Genomic DNA, 20,706 nt, shown 5'->3' on the forward strand with positions numbered 1-20,706 from the left:
AAAAATGTATTTCTAAATACACCTACCATTCACTGTCATTTCAAGGGATCGGCTGTGAATAAGTTCATTTAACCTTGTACTACCATTTGCTGTCTCTATAAAATAATCCACAGTACAGTCCCACATTTGATTTCTACTCCTTGAATGTAAAGACAAACCACTCTGATTAAGAAATTCCCATCCGCAAAAGGAAGAAAAAGGAAGGAAAGAAGGAAGGAAGGAAGGGCAGGCAAAATCCCCATCAGCGATACATGCCGTCAGACTTCACAAAAACCAGAGTGCGTGATCAGACAAGCCTGGCTGCACAGATCTGTCCCCCACACCAACTATAACGTCTCAGGTTCCCTGAGCGCTCCCTTGGCTATGCAGGCCCGACGCAGAGGAGACACATGGAGAAAGGGAAGAACCGGTGAAAGATCACAGGCTGTAATCCGTCACTCTGAAATTCAAGTGTGATGTGGAATGTTCTCTGGCTGCTGCTTTTGCTTTTCAAATGTGAATTCTGCCAGCCTGTGTCTGACACGAATCCACGTTACTCCACGGGACACACGTCTGATACACGCCGGGCTCTCGGAGTGCTGGCCCCGCTCCTTTGATGTGTGCACAAAAGAACACGGGCTGGAATGCGTGTGGAGACCTGAGCCGTCGCCGAACGCCACGCCCTTCTCGTGGCGGCCCCTTCGGCTGGCCTCTCTGTGTCCTCATCTGCAAGGGGGCTACGGAGCTTGGTGAGAAGGAAGCACAAAATCAATCCCAAATGTGGGGCCCTGAGCCGCTGCCCGACGGATCACTTATAAATGGCCTCAAAACTCTGCCCCAGCACCGCACCCGGCCAGCAGAACCAGAAGGAAATAGTTAAATCGCTGAGAGCCTCTGAAATTAATACTCTGGGTTAATGGTGAGACGGGTATGATTCCATCACGTGGGCTGCAGACCGATTCCACAGCCGTAATGTGGCTATTAAAATGGTGTGGTCATGGATATTTAGTCTAATAAATGGATTTTAAACATGGATTCAGTTTTTAACCCAACTCTGGAAGTGGTAAGATATGTGAAGACTAACACAACCACGGCTAAATATGTGGTTTACCACTTGCTTCCCTGATTAGAAGTTGCTGGAAGAGAGGGCATAGAGTTGGGGAACAGGGAAGACAGACAGAGGGCGTGGTAACTCCAAATCCAGGGCAGGAGGAATCCCAACTCTTACGCTAACTTTTCTCCTTTAAGAATGTGACAGTATAACATTAATAAATCAGTATCTGTGCCATTAAGTACATGACAACTGTGGATTTTATGTTTTCACATAACATAATACCCCTTTAATCGTCATCATCTAGGTTATATTAAAATAATATTTAGATATGGTCATTTCTTTCTTTTTGGTAAAAGAAGCATGCTGTATTCTTCTTTCCAACTAATGGATAATGCTAAGGCTACCCTGGGTGTAGCCTTATTAATCAGCCTTTTCAATCAGTGCTTCCATACAGGAAAGAAAAGAAGACAGTGTTTTATAGCAAAAGTGACTTTATCTGAAGAGTAAACAAGGAGATTCAAGGTTAAGTGTCAGAGCAGCCTAGAGCCCCTACATGAATGAAATGGAATATGTATTAAAATAAGATCTGCCAATAAGTAAGGGACTTACTTACGATTCTAGGGACGAGCAAGTGGATTGTGTGAGAGAGGACAGGAAGCAAGATGAAAGAAAATAATTAAAAAATAAAGTAAGTTCCCTTAGCTCATCCATCAATGCAACAGTGAAGTCACTCCAAGTCAGGCTGGGTTTGTGCCCTTCCAGCAGGTGGCCGTAGGGAGGCCTCATCTCCAGCAGACACAGACGTTCCGGGGGCTCCATACTCACCAGTGAGTTCTTGCAGAGCAGGCTGTCCACTCTTGGTGTAGTGGCTGGGTTCCATGCTCACACCCGCGGAGCTGGATTCAGCAGTAACATTCCCTTCGGTGTCTGTCTGGGACCTTCACACACAAACCAGACACACTTGTCACAAGCGGTAGCTACCACATCTGGACCACTGTGGTCTAACCACAGCACCCACCCACCATCACTCCCTTCAACAAGAAGCTTTAGAACAGAGCAGACCAGCAGACTGACTCTAAATAATTCATCGGCGCATGTGGAGCAATGTCCTAGAAACAGAGAGAGCCACCGAACTGTAAAAGATGAAATATTCATTGCCCAAATGCAGGGTCTGCAAGCCCTCGCTGGGGAATGCTTCTCTGAATCCCCATCAGGGAGCTAGGTCTAGCCAGAAAAACGCTGGAGAGTACAGTGTGGTTTGGTTCATTTAACCTCTGCCAAAGAGCAAACTTCTGAGCCCTTAGCGACGCCAGCAAGTCAAGCATAAAGATGACTCCATTAACAGCCCGACGGCCCTCCCCCGATCCTCCTGACCTGGCTCTCTCTGAAGAGGTGACTATGAAACCAGTCGGGAGTGGGTGCCAAGCAGGTGTGTTTGCCCTCTCCGTCTCTGATTCAGAGCTCAGATCCTCTGAGATGAAAGGTCGCATTGATCATTATTTCAACACTTGACTGAAATCTGTACTTCCCCAAACCTTCTCCGTGCCCTCATTTGTCACGCAAATCAAGGCAACTGCTTCGTGCCATGCCTTCTTGTCACAAGTACCTCTGCTGACTTCGGCATGGCGTGCAAATGCGTAATTGCACTCAGATGCATAACCCTGGGTGTAGCCTTATTAATTCATTAGCATCCTGAGCTCATTCAGCCAGATTTCACTCTCTATGAAGAAAACGTTTGCCAAGAATGTGAATGGTCTTCAGTGTGGGGGACGTACTGGGAAACCTCCTCACCCATCCTGCCCCGCCTGTGCCCTCCAAATGAAGCCATCAGTTCCAAATTCCTGCTGTCTCCAACCGTTGAGAATATTTGGATCCACACTGCTCCTCTGGACCCACTGGCCAGAGTCCAAGGTCTCATCCTCTCTGCCCTAGAAGTACGGGGTAGACAGGTACACTGCCTCCAGCCTACAGGTTGTGAATCGCAGCCAAGTATTGGAACCAGCCCACGGATTCTCACTGGTCTGTGTAGTATTTTAACGCTTTTTGAATTCGTTTCAACATTTAAAATTGGGAGATTTCGCAAGAAATATCTGGATTTCTGCCTTGTTCCTTTCTCTTCTTTTTCCGTAAAAACAAAGAAAGTCCTGATTGACTTTCTTGCAGGGCGCCACCTGCTGGCGCCAAGGGATGGTTGCTCCCTCCGGAGAAGCCCAGAGCTCCCGAGGCCACAGTCCTATTACCCCAAGCCGCTGATTTATATTACCGTTTGGGTCTGAATCAGGCATTTGAATCTGTGCTCTCTATTCTAGACTGCTTGTAGGTCTGGTCTGCTCCCCACACCATCCTCTGATGATTTTTGGGAGACTGGGGTGATCACATCCCTCTGAGGAAAGGCCTCTGATAGTTTCCATTGCCCATGGAGAAAGTTCTTAAGTCCTTACTGTGGAAGACAATGCCCCACTGGGGATTCTTCCTTCATCCCCAGCCCTATCTTCTACCACTCCTGCCCTTTACACATACCCGGGCCTTATATTCCACCTGAGCCTTCCCTCCATTCTGAGATCACATCATGCCCTTAGCAGTTATATCTGGGACCTGTGCCCGAAGGCTCTTTTCCTCCTTCTTTCTCATTTTGCATCCAATCTGCCTTCAACACGCAGTTCCCACGTCATCTTGGCCAGGAAGGCTCCCCGGGCAGTGCTAGCTCATGGCTCCCCCTGTGTGTTTCTCCAGTTCTCCAGGGCTCTTACTCCTCTGATGTCAATACATTACAATGGGATCTAATTAATACACCTTTCCTCAACCACAGAGCTATCTGAAAGCAAAGACTGGCTTTTTTGATATGTACCTGCAAGAACTTGAGCTGATCAAGTTCACTTGTATAGTAGAGGTCAGCAGGGCGTGATGAATGGACGAATGAGAAATGTTTATTAAGTCTGGAAAGATGCTAGATATGGGAAGGAGCATTAGACTCGGAGTCTGAACCCTCCCGGCTGTAGGACTGTAGCTGGCTGGAGGTTAGCCTGCACCTGAGAAGTCCCTTCACACCTCTGACCCTCTGTTTCCCCATCTGTGCAGCAGGGCTTACAACAGCGACCTCCCCTGGCTGCTACAAGAATCACATGTGATAAGACTGAAGTATTTGGTCAAGTGTCAAGTAATAGATGTCCAGGGTTACTTCTGAATTGATAAACAGAATTCATTCAGAGTGATTTTAGAAGATGATTTATCTTTCTTTTGTGGCTTGGTAACATCATTAACATGGATAGATTCTGGGGGGATGTGTGGTGGGGTGGAGGGAGCAGCACAAATTGTCTGCTGTGAGCCATGAACTTGAGTGAACTTCAGAGCACAAGGGGTGTCTAACCTATTTTTCTTAAAAAATCCCCTCATTTCATCCAGTCTCCTCATTCTACAGATGAGGACAAGGTAGATCAGAGAGATGCAGTGATTCAGAGAGTCGAAACTGGTTTGTGCTTAGAAACTCGGTCCCTCTAGTTAGACAGACTTGGTTTTAAACACCAGCTCTCCTAGTTATTAGCTCTGGACTTGGTGCAAGTTATTTAATTACTATAGGCCTCAGTTTGCTCACCTACCTAATGGGGATTTCAAAAATAGCTAGCTCATGGCGTGTCGGGGTGACTATATGGGCTAGGGCACGAAAAGCCCTTAGCTGGGTCTCTGCACATACTTGGTGCATAGTCTCCCTAGCTGTCCCCACAGGCAGGGCCCAAGACTACACGGGGAGTCACCAGCTAATAAAAGACAGAGCCCAGATGCCCCAATTCCCATCCTGGTTCACCTGACAAGAAAAGGCACATCAGGGGGGCCAGAACGACGTTCATGCGGTGAACGTGAACATAAAAATGCAGCTTGACAGAGAGCATGACATTTTCTCATTCCTCCTATTTGTCAGACATTTGCCCTTTCGTCAAGAGTTTTCCTCTCGCAGAAAAGCTTGAAATTTTAAAAGAGGTTAAATGTCTCACAATCCTTCCAATGATTACAGAAAAAACAAAGAAAGAGGGAGTGAAATGGATGGTGACCAAAGACCACCCTATATTTTAATTTGGAAAATGCAAATCAAGACTCTGTGAGCAGGAGCTTGAATATGCGTGACCTCAAGACTATTAATGTTATTGGAACGATAAAAATTTCATGGGGAGCAATTCAATTGCCTCCACGGTTCAGAGGACTGTTGTATTCAAAGCCCTGCATGGAGACGCGCGAGCGCTGAGTCATTCATTCTCTAAGCCCCGGCACTCTTCTCCAACTGTTAGCTGAGCTGATGACTTGGTGGAATAAAGAGATGACCTTCTCCCAATTAAAAAGTCTGGGCATGACCCCTGCTGAAGGGGAGGGTGAGCCAAAGAGAAGGAAAGAGGGACGAGAAGAGGCCTGGCATTCCCTCCCTGGCTGGACCTGCCTGGCTTTGCTCTGAATCAGTCAGGCCAGTCCTTCCAGCCGCTGTTGGCAGGGATGGTAACAAAGCCTCCCAGAATACACCTTGGGGAGTGAGAGAGAGGATATCCAAGTCTTTGGGGGACCGTGTCAACACAGGAAGCTGAAGGTATGGGCACGAGTGTATGCATATGAACAGGGATGTAAATACACGTGGGCACATGCACACTAGCATTTTGTACAAGAAGGTGGACTTGTGTCTGTACTCGTGACTGTCAACGTACGCCCATACCTGTGGGCGTACGAGTGTGTGCGTACAGTGTATACGTGTCTGTATTTAGGGCAGAGGCTTTACAGGAAGTGCCTAGAACATGGCATTCAGTCTCCTGTCCCCTTCTGCTAGGCAGGCAGGCAGAGGTATCACGAACATTCGGCTGTGCAGAGTGGCCAAAGGCACTGTGCATTTCAAATATAGGATCAAGGTGAGCACGGTGAGCAAAGCCTTGGGACGCCCTTAAAAGCTATGCTAGGGGAGCTTCTGTCTGCTGGAGGGGACTCATCTGCACGTGTCAAGGACCACCCAGAGCCAGTGGGGTGCGGGCGGAGCCATCAGAGGCCCCCGTGGGCCACCAGCACACAGAGCAAGCAGCACTTGGCTCCCCGTGCTTGCCCGTGGTCCTGAGGATGGGCCGTTAGAGACAGACAGGGACAGGACTACACGGAGTCAAACAAGCAAACGTCCAGGCCTGTCTCAGTATAATCTGGTTCTTTTGTTCTTCTAGAACCAGTCCCTTCCTCCCGTCCCCGCTTGCCTCTCCAAAGAGCCTAGTTCACAGCAAGGACTGAAAAAATGCCTACTACGTGTGATGCAGCAAGAAACCATGAGTGCGTAGAAGTTCAAAACCAACGCCTCTGTGAGAAGAAGCCCCAGGTATCCAGCAAGGGGACTTCCGTGTTGCCCATTTTGGGGAGCCTGTTCAGGATCCATTAGGGCCGATGCTGGGGCTGGTCACGTCGGGCGATACCAAATCACCCGCCGTGTCTGCCCGTGCTGAGGCTACTTCTGTAAATGGCTCTGGGTCCCCACATGCCCAGCAAACTCCTTCTCATCTGGGGCAGCTCCTTAGCTTTCCCTCCCGCTGACCCACAAAGCCATGCTGCGCTGACTGCTCCCTCAAGCACAGGTGAACAGCCCTACGAGGAGCTGATCAAGGAAGGGGCACCTCAGCTGCTAGCTCGCCTGTTCCTGGAAGGCAGGCCGGAGTCCCGCCCTCCAAGAATTAGACCCCACCAGAGAGGCTCCCTGGCCCACGGCCCTGGAGGGCGGGCAGACACCTACCTGTACAGGAAAGGCGCAACGGTGGCGGTATTGGGGTGGCTGTATTGCTGCTGGGGCTGAGGTAGCTGGACACTGACGGTATTGCTTCCCGTGGTCTGGGTGGTCCCGACGGACCCGCTGACAGTCTGGCTGCTGATGCTGTGGTTCAGGGTGGTCCCTCCAGGGCCTTTGCCTTCTGAGGACGCCAGGCTGGAGGAGGAACTGGAGTGTCTGCCGTCTAGCTGGGGCTTCTGCTGGGGGAGCCCTGAGCTCGGCTTCCCACCCCGGCTCCGCTCCACCTCCTTGGAAGGGGCAGGGGCACTTGGGGATTTCCCGGGCATGCTCTTCATCCCTGGTTTTGGTATTCCACTGTGGGAAGGGGCTGGAGCCTCCTTCTTGGCACTGTTGAGCTTTCCCCCTTTGGGGATGAAGCTGGCAATCTTGGAGGACTTTTTTGGCATCTCAGTCACCACCGGCCCACTGGGGTCTTCTTTCGGCCCCTCTTTGAGGTCCGGCCTTTCTGTCATAGAGGCTCTCTTGGCGAGGTCCTTGCTTTTCTCCTTCTCCTTCTCCCGCTGCTGTTTCTCCTTCTCTTTCTCGTTGCCTTTCGGGGAGCTCTTCTTGTTGGTCAGCGCCCGGCTGAAAGTCCTCTGGGCGATGCCCTTGAGCGCAATCTTGGGGCTGTTGGAAGCGGGACCCACCGTGGACAGCGAGCGCGCGGTGACCTCCGTCTCTTCGCTCTCCTCAAAGCTGGGCAGAATCTCCAGCCGCTCGCAGCTTGTGTCCCGCGACCCAGGGCCCTCGCCTGCTTTGGAAGCCCCTTTGCTGTTGAAAAGCTTGAGTTTTTCCAGCATGGACTTCTGATTGTTGGGGGCCGGCTTCATGGCTTCGGGGGCGGGCCTGGGGGTCTCGGGCACGGGCTGTTTGACCGAGAGCACGGACGCCGTGACGCTGTGCTTCACGCTGACCGACTTACTGCGCCAGGGCTTGGAGGCGGCACCGGGCTGTGGGATGGCCGAGGATGTGCTGCTGTTAGCAGGGCTGGGACTGCTGCCGCTCTCCAGAGAAGCAGGTGCATTTTCGCTCATTCCGGGGTGGGCGGAGGCAGGGCTCGCCAATGGCTCTGCAGAGACGGGGAAAAGAAGGAAACCCAAATTATGCCCACGAACCTGCGCTGTGGGTGCAAGAGGGAGGGCCATGGTTCCAGGGCCCATCGCTCTCTACCCAAATGCCAGAGGACACCATCCCCCGCCTGGTGCATTTACCTGTAGGTTCAAATCCTACCTGCCCGCTGCTCTCCGTCATACCCTGTTCACATTACCGGCACATTCTGGTATCTGTCATGCAAATGTGCGCGGATCTTAGCACCAACATGTGCAAAGCACGATTAAGCATACATTTACAGAAACACAAACTAGCCAAAAACTCTATCGCCGCTATGGTATGTCGGAAAGACGTAGGAAATGCCTACTGTTATGAATTATTCAACCCACAACCTGAGTTCTCAGTTATGCGAAATAACTGGGAATTAGCCAACTTTAAGAAATATAGGAGAGACATTAAAACAGGGGGTAAAAAAAAAAAAAGAAAGAGAAACCAAGCATAATCTTTACAGAATAATTACCTGAGGAAGTTGCTAGCTCTTATCAAAGCAGACACGTTTTTCCTATGCTGACACTCAGAAGGAGGTACAAACATGATTCAGGCAAGACTTAAAAAAGACCTTTTAGCTTCAGAGTATCCACTGCACACGCTTTACCGGAGGCATGAAAACACACAGGTTATCGGAAAGTCAAGGCTTCCCCTTTGGCGCTCGGGGAGTGTTTCCCCAGCCAGACTCTCTGCTCAGAAAAGCCTCAGGATACTTCCAAACTGAGAATCCGAATGATTCTGAGAAGGGCAGTTTCCACACCCGAGTTCTCCTGCCCAGCGAGGGGCCCATATTCCAGGAACAAGGGCTGTGATGTCCTCTGGGAGCGCTCAGAACCGCACCGCTCTGTCGCAGGCATTAGGGCAGCTGTCAGACAGAAAGTGGCCCAGAAGGCAAGTCCCTGCTGAGCCTGGAGTCGCGCCACCAACAGCCCATGCCCACCCACCCCACGGGACAGACAGGATGCGGCATGGCAGCCCCCGTCCGTGTCTGTAAAGTCACCGTGACACGACTTACCTAGGAGCAGTAACTTCCTCCCGCAACGGTTCCCCAGGAAAAATTCTCCAACGGGAGAGGCTGCCCTTCCAATTGTCACAAGTGTTTCCAGTTAAACTGCTCATGTTTCTAATTAACTTTTGTCATCCACAACCGCTCCAGTGCCCAGAAGCCTGGCGGGATTAACGGCTGCTTCTTCTGCCTTTTTTTTTTAAATACCTATGTTCTGCTGCCTTCTAGCAACAGAGTAAACTGTGTATAGAGCGGCTTTTTATGATTTAAAAGTCAACGGCCGCCAAAGCCGAATGCAGGCAGCCCCCGTGTGGGACCTGAGCACTGAGCCCGGAGAACTCCCAGCAAAGGAACCGCTTCCCTCCACTCACTCCCAGCTGCTCCAGGAAGCCGCAGCTCCAGGGTGATCCAAAGCAGACCTCCCAATGTTTTAAAACACATACATCTTCCTGACTTACTGGGGATTTCGGTTTGGAGCGGGGGGTGCTGCCCAAACCTCCCTAACAAAACTCATGGGGCGTTGCTGGATCTTTTCCTGGGGAGAGCTGCAGACTGGCTTGGAAACAGGCTCTCGAACCCACCCACATGGCTGGGCTTTCAGAGGGTCTCCATGGGCCTGACGCTGCTCATGGAGGGCCACCTGGTATCAGGAGGTGCAGCGCTAGGCACGCCGTGAAGACGAGTTCACTGCCCCCATTTTATGAGTCGAGAAACAGAAGCTCAAGGGAGGGCTAACGACTGACCTGAAATCACATAGCTAGACGTGGACATAGCTGGGACTTGAACCCAGGGCTCCTGACACAGTGCTCCAGGTCTGAATTACCACAGCTCCCTCCTTGGATGAGGGATATATTTAAACAAGAACCACTCGAGAGAGCTTTTGAGGCATCAACTTTTCTGTTGCTTAGGTGTGTTCACGACATCCTTGGTGGGGCACACGCCAGCCCAGCCACTGGGAAGGAGGCAGCTTCTGGACAGAGGCTGGGTCTCTGGAGGAAATCCTTGTGGCCTCCGTTCCCAAGTTCTACTTCTCCCAGGACAACTGTCTTTCCCGTTACTTGAGCTCAGATCTGGGGCAGAAGTGTTCTCTCATTTGTTCATTCAAATATCTTTCCTCATGTCAATATTCACTCAATGTGTGTGTCAGATATGGTTCCCGGTACTTGGGATACATCAATGCAATACAACAAGGCCCTGTCATCATGGAGTTTACATTCTAGCAGAGAGGAACAACTGGAATTAACATAGTTAATCAGTGTTATCATTTGTTAGAAAGTAAGCACCCCATGATGTAGTGAGCCCTGGGCATTACAGAAGACGGATGAATCACTGACCTCTTCCTCTGAAACAAGTAATACAGTATATGTGAATTGAATTTAAATTTTTTAAAAATGTGAAAAAACAGTAAGTGCTAAAGAAAAGGGGGTCTTTGTGGGCAGGATGTAACCATGGACACCATTACAAGAACTACATCACATTCAGAGGTGCGTCCCAGTTTCCCAAAGAAGTCCTGGGCACATTCCACCGAGCCTAAGTACGTGGGTCAGGGTGACTTCTCTGCTCCCACACATTCCTTGGGACTTCCATAAAGCCTCCTGAAATGGTTTTGACAAATGCCTCTACCTCGCACGTCTGTGTATTTTTAACCCTAACGTGTCCAGCTAGAAATTAGCCAATGACTGACGAATTCACCACTGATCCAGAGTTACACAGATACCTGGCTTGGATACGTGAAATGTACAGACCAAGACGAGGCTGTGTGCCTCCTTCGGCTGTGTGCCGGGTCGGGGGGAAGGGCTGTCATGATATAGGCATGACGTATACTCACACTGTCGCTTCTCAGGCTGGGCCAAAATGGCTCCCAGAAATTCCTACTTGTCTTTTATTTATTTTATTTATTTATTTTTTAAAGATTTTATTTATTTGACAGAGGGAAAGAGACCACAAGTAGGCAGAGAGGCAGGCAGAAAGAGAGAGAGAGAGGAAAGCAGGCCCCCTGCTGAGCAGGGAGCCTATGCAGGGCTTGATCCCAGGACCCTGGGATCATGACCCGAGCTGAAGGCAGAGGCTTAACCCACTGAGCCACCCAGGCGCCCCCTACTTATCTTTTAAACCCCTGCTCAGATGTCTTCTCTGTCACAGTGAGACCATAAAACTGAATGAATCACTCGGTTTACGTCACATGGCATTTTTCCCTACTCTGTGCTTCCCTAGAATATTCTCCACATCTCCCCCAAAACAGATTTCAGAGGGCCAACTCCTTCCCCTAGGTACCAGGAATCCAGGAAAATAAAATAGAGCTCCTGCCCTCTAGGAATTCACTGCCCAAAGATGCAACAGGCCTCCAAGAGAGCAAAGAACAGTGTAAGGGACTGTGGTGGGCTGTAGCAAGGGCCATGAGGCCTAATGGTTGGGATCCATTAATTCTCCCATTTGGGAAAGCCTCACAGAACCAATGAGCTTTGAACTGTCATGCCATGTTTCTGCTATAGGTTGGGGGGGCTATCCACTGGTCCCTCCTCCCTGACTTATCTTTGTGTCCTATAGCTTTCCAGAGTGTAGGAAACACTCATGGCTTTGAGATTGTAGTTTGGTAGTCTGGGCTTTTACAATTTGCATATAAGGCAAGAGAGACACAGACTTCTGATTAGTCATTAGAGTTTTATTAAAACTTTCTAGCCTGAACTCCAGCAAAAACAAAAAACAAAATCAGGACTCAAAGCTTTAGAATTTCTACTTGGCATGGAGCCTGGGGTCCCCTGGTTGTGGAATCATAGGGACATTTCAAGGTTATTTGTCACAGCTGTACAAGGTAGAGAGGATCTGCATTTGGTTTTCAGAACAGGAGTTTCCTGAGTACAGCAACAGGGCACCGGAGGAGGATAAGACCATCTATATTTTGCATTTACGTCATGGCTAGAAATCCCCTTAATAGTTAATAGTGAAGGGGGCTCAAGGTCATGAGTGGTTTGATATGTTCCCATCATTCTGAAGGTATCACACTAGTGACCTTAGCTTAGGTGGCTGTTGGGGGCCTGTTACTCTTCTTTTGGAAAGCAGCCATTTCTAATGCCAGGATTTTGTGATTCCCAGCATGAGACTGTCCTCACCTTGCTTTGGGTAGGTAAGCCAAGATTTAAGCTTTGTCACCAGCCAACTGCGTGACCCTAGATGTGCCATTTTGCCCCTCTGGGCCTCAGTTACCCAATTGTAAGAAAGGATGAGCTATTTCTCTAATGTCTTTTCAGCTCCACTTCCATTCAAAACTCAGTGACTCTCCAAGAGGCCCAGTGAGGTTGGAGCCAGAAAACGCAGTCCTGTCATTTACTCTGGGCTGTGACATACAGGTGTTCTTTTACCTCCAAGCATTCCGCCTCCATGGTTCTCTTAAGATGGTTATTAGCAAATGTCAGAGAAAACTGTCTGGGTGAAGAAAGAATTAGCCTTGAATGAGGAGCTTGTGAATTCAGAAATGCCCGTATTCTATGAAAATGAGCCTGGGGGAGGGAAAGTGGGGAGAGTCCTTTAAAATTAAGAGCACTTCTCTCCCTAATAAGGAACAGCTCTAGTTTCTGTTCTCATGTATACAAACCTTTGTTAGAGCTAAGGAATCTAAGAAGGAGAAAAGAGAAAAACATCAAAGAATGTTCTGAACATCAGTATTTCTCCATCAATGGTGTGTGGGCCACAGAAGTGGGTGAGACTCTTTTCAACGGCATATGGGTGAATATTTTAAAAAAAAAATTTATTTAAATGCAATTTAATTAACATATACTGGGTTATTAGTTTCAGAGGTGGATGATTATTTTTATATTTTGAAAGTCATATATTTATTTTATTGCAATATTAGAAAAGATAGCTAGCACATATATAAGTTAACTGTTTCATGGATATTTGATAGAGATTTAAAATTTGAGTCGATTTAACAAAAACATAAAACCAAAGAAGTTCACCAATTTGGCAAAACTCATGCAAGTTTGTGAAAGACTGAAGTTGGGGAGACACTTTTCCATTAAATCAAGAAATACTTACTTTTCACATAAAATGTATAATAAATATTTTATAAATACCTACTTATATTAAATCTATTTTTTTGGAGAATGTAACCAATGAAATAGAAATCAAACCAGAAGGCCCAGATAAGGACTAGGTTCAAAGCAAATCTCAAATGGGTCCCTTTTGGAGTTGTATTTATTGCGTGGATTTGCTTAGCACGGCATCTTGCTGAGAATGGTTAGCACTGGCAACATGACCAATCCAGATAATTTTTAAAATAATGGCTTTGGGTGCCTGGGTGGCTCAGTTGGTTAAGCAACTGCCTTCAGCTCAGGTCATGATCCTAGAGTCCCACTATCGAGTTCCGCATTGGGCTCCCAGCTCCATGGGGAGTCTGCTTCTCCCTCTGACCCTCTCCCCTCTCATGCTCTCTCTCTCTCTCATTCTCTCAAATAAATTAATAACTTAAAAAAAATAAAATAATGGCTTTAACAAGTTTTGACGACTCAATAGTAAGAAGGACATGTTACAAACATCTAAACATCCACCCGCAAAACTGAAAACTATCAAGGCATAATCTTATTATAAGCAATAAGCTCTAATATATTGTACCCTAATTCATTTTTTAATGCCTATCGCAAAGTCTCTGAACAGATTTTATACCCTACAGGGGACTGCGCCCTGTAGCCTGAATGACTCAGTTCTAAAAGGCCAGCTTCCAAGGTTCACCCACCACCAACTGACAAACCACCACAAGAAGGAAAAGTCTCATTTGAAACACTGCAGACAGGATGTCTTTGAAGAAGAGAGAAGGCTTTTTTTTAAAAAAAAAAAAAAAAAAAAAAAAAGGTTTAGGGAGAACATTAATCCTCCTGTGGGGAGGGGGACGTTTGGTTTTTCTGGCAACTAGCCTTAACCTTCCCTGACAGGAACCAAAATACTTTCTAAATGAAAATACTGTCTAAGGCAGATAAATAAGCATTTCTTCCTCTCTCCCTCTGAGAGGGCCAACACTGGTCCCCCAGTCCCTTCTGTCCCCAGCCTCCCAGTTAGGGAGACGTTGGTGGTCTGGTCCTGAAGCCAGCAGGAGCACAGGGAAAGTGTTCTAGGCTGGCTGATCCCAGCTCCTGTCACCCCCACTGTGATTGTAACTTGCCCTGGGGATGTTTCCCTGCTTAAATCCTCTCAGTACTCTTCAGGAAAAGACCTGATAATTGGGTCTGGGAAAATGTTTGCAATTTCCTATAATTTGTCAAGGTGTCAATCTTGAGCATTCAGATTCAGATTTGTTAGACTAAATGAAACCAGTTTCTTTTTCTTTCTTTCTTTCTTTTTTTTTTTTTTGAAAGTGCATGGACTCTAGCCACACAGGCTAGAGATGGTTTTCAGAGTTGCTCAGGTCAATTTCTCTACAGCTTGGGTAGTCAGTCACCAGACCAGAGAGGAGAACAGGAACCTCACTCAATCCAGAAACTGGTTCTGAAGGATTTCTTGGGCCTGGCCAGGGAGCATTCTCAGGACTGCTGTGATCAAGGTCTAATATTAAGGGCATGGGCTTCAATATAGTTTCCTGTTCAATCCTTCTTTCAGAGGATCACTGTAGGTACAGAGAGAGAAAGGGGGGAATGAGAACCACCAAGGAAAGTGGGCAGGAAAAGGCCAGGGCATAGAGTAAGAGGAAGCTGGTGCTGGGACCCCTACTCTCTCTAAGAACCTTCTTGTGTCTACAATTCCATAGGCTCTGAGAACATCCAAGTTAGAATAGGGCTAATAATCTACATAAACAAGTATTTTTAGAATGTCGCTCTGTTAACGCAATCCCTATCAAAAGCCCAATGATGATTTTTGCAGAAATAGAACATCCAAAAATTCATATATAGTCTTAAAGGACTCTGAATAGCCAAAACAATCTTAACAAAAGAACAAGGAGGTTTTATACTTCCTGATTTCAAAACGTAATCATAAAGCTACAGTAATCAAAACAGTGTGGTGCTGGCATAAGGACAGACATACAGACCAATGGATTTGACTGGAGAACCCAGAAATAAACCTGTGTATATATGGTCAGATGATTTTCACTATTATTCAATTAAGTCAGGACAGCCTTTTCAACAAATGGTACTGGGAAAACAATATCCACATGCAAAAAAAAGTTGGATTCTTACCTTACACCATATAAAAAATTAACTCAAAATGGATCAAAGACTTAAATGTAAGAGCTAAAATTATAAAACTCTTAGAAGAAAACTTGGTGCAAAGTCTTCATGACACTGGATTTGGCAATGATCTCTTGGATGTGACATCAAAAAAAAAAAAAGAAGTTAAAAAAAAAGGCAGGAAAAGAAGTCATACAATTTGTATGTATGTATACATACAAAATCATTCATACAAAATTTTCTATGATTCATACAAAATCAAAATGAAAAAATTGAGTGCATCAAAGGACATGGTTTGGGTGTCTGGGTGGCTCAGTCAGTTAAATGTTTGACTCTTGATCTCAGCTCAGGTCTTGATCTCAGAGTCTTGAATTCAAGCCCCATCCGGGGTTCATGTTGAGCATGGAGCCTACTTAAAACAAAACAAGACTAATTATTGGGGCACCTGGGTGGCACAGTCAGTTAAGCGTCCGACTCTGGGTTTCAGTTCAGGTCGTGATCTCAGGGTCATGGGATTGAGCCCCATGTCAGGCCTGGCACTCAGCATGGAGTTTGCTTGAGATTTTTTCCTTCTCCCTCTCCCCTTGCCCCCACACTCACACTCTTTCTTTCTAAAATAAACAAACAAACAAAAAATCGTTAAAAAAGGACACTATTAACAGGAAAAGAAAATCTACAGAAGGGGAGAAAATACTTGGACACCATCTATCTGATAAGGAATTGATAGCCAGAATATATCAAGCACTCCTATAACTTGAAAACAGCACCACAACAATCTGATGGAAAAACGGGCACATGGACACTTCTCCAAAGAAGACATACAAATGGCCGATATGCACATGGAAAGACGCTCAGTATCACTAATCATTAGGGAATGTACATCAGAACTACAATAAGTATATATATACAATAACTACATACCCATTAGAATGGCTATTACTAAAAACAACCACAAAAAAACCAGAAAACCACGCTTTGTAGAAGGCATGGAGAAATTAGAACCCTCGTGCACTACTGTGGGGATATAAGAAGGTACGGCCATTGTGGAAAACAAAATGGCAGCTCCTTAAGAAAATCAAACATAAAATATGACCCGGGAATTCCACTTCAAAGCATATAACCAAAAGAAGCGAAAGCAGGGACTTGAGCAGATACCGGTACACCTATGTTCACGGCGGCATTGTTCACAATACGCAGAAGGTAGAAACCATCCAAGTGTCCGTCGGTGGATAAACAATGGATAGTAGAGATAGGCCGGAGAAGGATGGTTGCCAGGAGCTGAAGGGAAGAGGGAATAATGAATCCACAGTTTCCGATGGGGAAGATGCAGATTCTGCAGAGGGTGGTGATGGCTGTACGGCAGTGTGAGTGCACCCAACGTCATGGAACGGTGCATTTTCAAAATGGTCAAAATGGCAAATATCATACCACAATGAAAAAAAAATCAGATTGTATTTGGCTGCAGGTGACACGGAATTCTGACCATTGTGGCCTAAACCTCATTCCCAGTTCTTAACACGGGGACCCACAGAAGGTTCAAGAAATGTTTGCTATATTAAAGAAAAAGTGTCTCTGTAGTTTGATGGCTAACAGATCACATGAGATTTTATCGTTTAGGATATTCCTTTATTAGTACTATTTTAGCTGGAAAAAACCATTTCTGCTTCAAAGGAATGGCGATCTTTTTTTTTAACAGACTCTAGTTGGCAAGCACATTCCACCACTTGAATTCCTTCTCCTACACCGGCTTCACCAACTCTCTGGGGAAGCTGTTTGCTCTGACTGGCATGCCTTACCTTCCTCCCTCTCCCACCACCACAGCCAACCTTAGCCCTCAGTTTACCTTCCATACTTTCCATTCCAGGAAACCTCCAGAATCCGCAAACCAGAAGCCATCCCTTTTTAATCTGAAGAAACTTAAGACTTGGTTGAGGCTTCTCTGGGGTCCCTGGCCCTCACTGGTCTGCCCGGTGGTGAGCAGCTAGCCGCCCTGAGCTTACTCACAATAATGGCTGAAGCCTCAGTGGGTGCCCAGAAATAGTTGGTGGGAAAACTAACAAACAAATAAAAACCATTACCCAAGCGCGATCCCGCCACAGGGCTCGTATTGGTGTGTATCTGGTGTGCTTGGCTTTGGGGCCTAGGTTAATTATGCCACTTGTTACCTTTAAAGCTAAGGGAAGCGTGCTTGCTTTGGCAGCGCATATACTAAAGCGAAGTGAACCGGAAAGACTAGAAACTTCGGTGATGCTTTTAGTGTTTCTTCTTCTATGTGTGGTGGAAATTTTGCTGTAACGGGTCCCTGAAAAGGTTATATCCGCATACTCCAGTGTCCTGTAAGGGTGTGGACAGGAAGGAATGTGCAGAATGCGGAAAGACATCTTCCTGCTAGATGGCAGCCTACTCTTTTCCTAGGGAGCCACGGGGTCCCTGGTCTTCCTCGGTGACTTTTTTTGCCCCAAAGGAAGGGAGAGAAGGGGCCCTCCACAGTGGGAGCAATTACTGTTGTTTTTAAATATGTGCTTTTTTTTTTTTTTAAAGATTTTATTTATTCGTTTGACAGAGATCACAGGTAGGCAGAGAGGGAGGCAGAGAGGAAGGGAAGCCGACTTCCTACTGAGCAGAGAGGCTGACACGGGGCTTGATCCCAGGACCCTCAGATCATGACCTGAACTGAAGGCAGAGGCTGTGGCTCAGTGGGTTAAAGTGGGCGCCACTAAATACATGCTTTTTAATATATAACAAGGCAATTCTTTTCCTTCTGTTGGTTTATTTTGGATAAAATGGAGTGGCAGCATGGGTAATGAGATCATTTGTTTCTCTCCTGGTCCTGGATGAAGATAACGAAGTACCATTTTCCTGCACAGTGTTCCCTATATCTTCTCCAGCTTTATAAGGTTTTCTATCAGCTTAATGCCATCAAGAGCTGGTAAACTACACAAAGGTTAACTTACTGGAAATATTAGTATACAGTTGTGCTTACATCCAACCTTGTAGTAATGTCTTATTAAGAGAGCTCTTAAAATCTCTCTCTCCCTCCCCCGTACACTTGATACATCAAAAGGTGTCCTACACATATTTTTAAAAATCCTCCCAGCTCTGCTGGATAAGGAGACAAATCATTTGCTGACATTTTTAGGAAGATGCCTTTAAAAATAAAGACTGTTCCTTTTCTTCATCTTTCATTTCTGGAAAGCACATCACCCTCACAGCAGCCCCTTCCTCTCTCTTGAACTATTCGTTCGAAATCCCAAGCAATTGGTTTCAGGGGAAAGCTTTTGTTTTAACTGGTCAAGCCATTTCTCTATCTTGTACCATATATGGCCATAAGAAAGCACAAAACTGGACTTAGAACACTTTCTCCCTTGTTTCACGAGTGTAGGAAATTTCACAGAGAGAGTATAAATAGTTTACAAGGGGCCAATCTTTTTCTTGCAAGAGGTCACTGTCCACAGCCAACAGCTCTTTGGCAGAGCATAACGGTTGTGGGCTTTTGTAAATATATTCCTTTAGGATAGAGCTAGTCAAGGAATTCTGTAGGCCTTCTCCTCTAAGATACCAACCAAATCTTCCTGCTTTCTCTTGGGGCCAAAGATGGATACTCTATAATACAAACCTCAACACCAGTATTAAACCAAAATGCTTTCCAATGACCCATGCAAAGAGGTGTTAATAGAAGGGGTTCCAAGGTCAGGTAAATTTGGAAAACAGAAGGCTAAATAGTGGGCTGTTTCTTTGTCTTGCAGGAATTCTGGGAGCTTTTACTAGGCACGTTTGCACTGGGAATATCCAAAATGCTAAGGGTAGAGTATGATTCCTAAATGTATTTTTGCCATAAACTGATTTTCGGGGATAGTTTAAGGTAATGGCTTCTAAAGGTGTGCATTTTGGTAAACATTGTCTTAATGCAGGGGGGCAGAAAATGGGCACCTAACTTAAATCAGGTAAGACAGCTGTCCAACAGGCAACAGTCACTAACCAGAAAAAGTACACAAGGGAGAAGGAAGAAGATGTACCCCCTTTTTCCCCCCTGTGAAGTCATAATCTAGTAGTCTGCAGAATGCTTTCATTATATACATTCTGAGCATTAAGTATCCTTCACATGTGTCTTCTCCCTTTTATTTCAGTAAGATTAGTCTAAGGCTCTGCACTGTAGCTGAAAAGACCACGCGCCAGCAGGAAGCAGGAATAATGGTTGCACAGCGACGTGCCTAAAAAGATTTCTATCAACAATTAGGCTCACCGTGACACAGTCCCGGGACATGGCAGCCGTGAAAATGGCTGTGATCTTGGCCTGTATTAATACAAGAATGACATTCAGAACAAGGGAAGTAAGGATCTTGCCCTGTGGCGCCCAGCTCAGACCAGAGCAAGAAGGGTGAAATCTTCAGAATTTTGGACCTGGGAAGAGATCCACTACATCATTTCCCAGAAAGGGAACGGACCTCTGTGCAGGTAATGACTGCTCCAAGGTCTCGCAGTCAGTCAGTGAATGGCGCAGCCGAGACTCAACTCAGGGCTCTGAAGCTGGTTAAATAAAGTAGCTTTGCATGCTCGGCTCCCAAATTGGCCATTCGGCATCTCTGGGGATGGACCTGAGCAGCTGGAGCTCTAACCAGCTCCTCAGGTGACTGTCACCCACATGAATGTGGAGAACCGGGTACTGAAGAGTAGGAGCTCTCTCCTCCACCACACTGAGCAAACCGCTCAGGATAAGGGTTAGAATCTGAGGAGGACTGTACACCAGACTTTCAACAAGGAGTGGCTGAAAGTGACTTGAGACGTTCAACTTGGATAAAAGAGCACTTGGGGGGCACCTGGGTGGCTCAGTGGGTTAAAGCCTCTGATTTCGGCTCAGGTCGTGATCCCAGGGTCCTGGGATTGAGCCCCACGTCCGGCTCTCTGCTCAGCAGGGAGCCTGCTTCCTCCTCTGCCTACTTGTGATCTCTGTCTGTCAAATAAATAAATAAGATCTAAAAAAAAGAGCACTTGGAAGAAGGCAAAAGTGATAGAACACTTATTACCAAGGTGGCTGGCTTTTCCCTTGGATTTTTCTGCCCATTGACCCTGAATAGCAGCAAAAAAGGGTTAAAGCTACAGCCAGGGCAGGCTCACAACTCAGAGTATGTGTGTGGTCTGTGAAAGGTCAAGGACCCTTTATAGCACGGAGGGTGCAGGGCCCCGAAGATCCATGAAAGAGCCTAGGGACCGGCCAGAAAGTGGGGGGTAGGGGGAAATGCTGATAGCAACCATGGAAAGGGAGGGGGTTCTTCGCTCTACTACCAGAGGAGCTCTCTTGACATATAAGATTTTCTTTGACAAAAGGTTTCCATGGGAAAAAACCCTCTAACAATATTAATAATCGTATATTAATAACAGCCAACATTTACAGAGCCGACACTTTGCACCAGATGTTGTGCCAGAAAGCATTTTTATTGTACTCTTTTTTATTTGCAGGAGAAATCCAATGAGGTAGGTAATAATGATTTCATTTCACCAGTAAGGAAACAGAGACACCAGGCTTCGGTAGGTTCCCTGAGATCAAACACGTTACTGCCAAGCACCTTTATCTCAATGTCTACATGGGTCAGCGGCAAGCCTAGTGATCCCGCCCCAAGAAGAGACAATACATTGTCCACATACA

The 20,706-nt window shown here is 46.7% G+C and overlaps 1 protein-coding gene across 12 annotated transcripts in view; it reads right to left on the reverse strand.

Annotated features, from left to right (window-relative positions):
* The window catches only part of NAV2 (neuron navigator 2), a 397,156-nt gene that overhangs the window by 161,968 nt on the left and 214,482 nt on the right, over positions 1-20,706 (reverse strand). For all 12 annotated transcript variants that reach the window (XM_045066131.1, XM_004752128.3, XM_045066132.1 and 9 more), the window contains 2 exons: positions 6,774-7,875; positions 1,859-1,971 (listed from right to left, as the gene is read on the reverse strand). In XM_045066131.1, coding sequence (XP_044922066.1) covers positions 1,859-1,971; positions 6,774-7,875 — 1,215 coding nt within the window. The remainder of the gene's footprint in view (positions 1-1,858; positions 1,972-6,773; positions 7,876-20,706) is intronic.

Source organism: Mustela putorius, unplaced genomic scaffold (assembly GCF_011764305.1).
Source record: "Mustela putorius furo isolate JIRA1106 unplaced genomic scaffold, ASM1176430v1.1 tig00003859_pilon_pilon_pilon, whole genome shotgun sequence".
Taxonomy (NCBI): domain Eukaryota; kingdom Metazoa; phylum Chordata; class Mammalia; order Carnivora; family Mustelidae; genus Mustela; species Mustela putorius.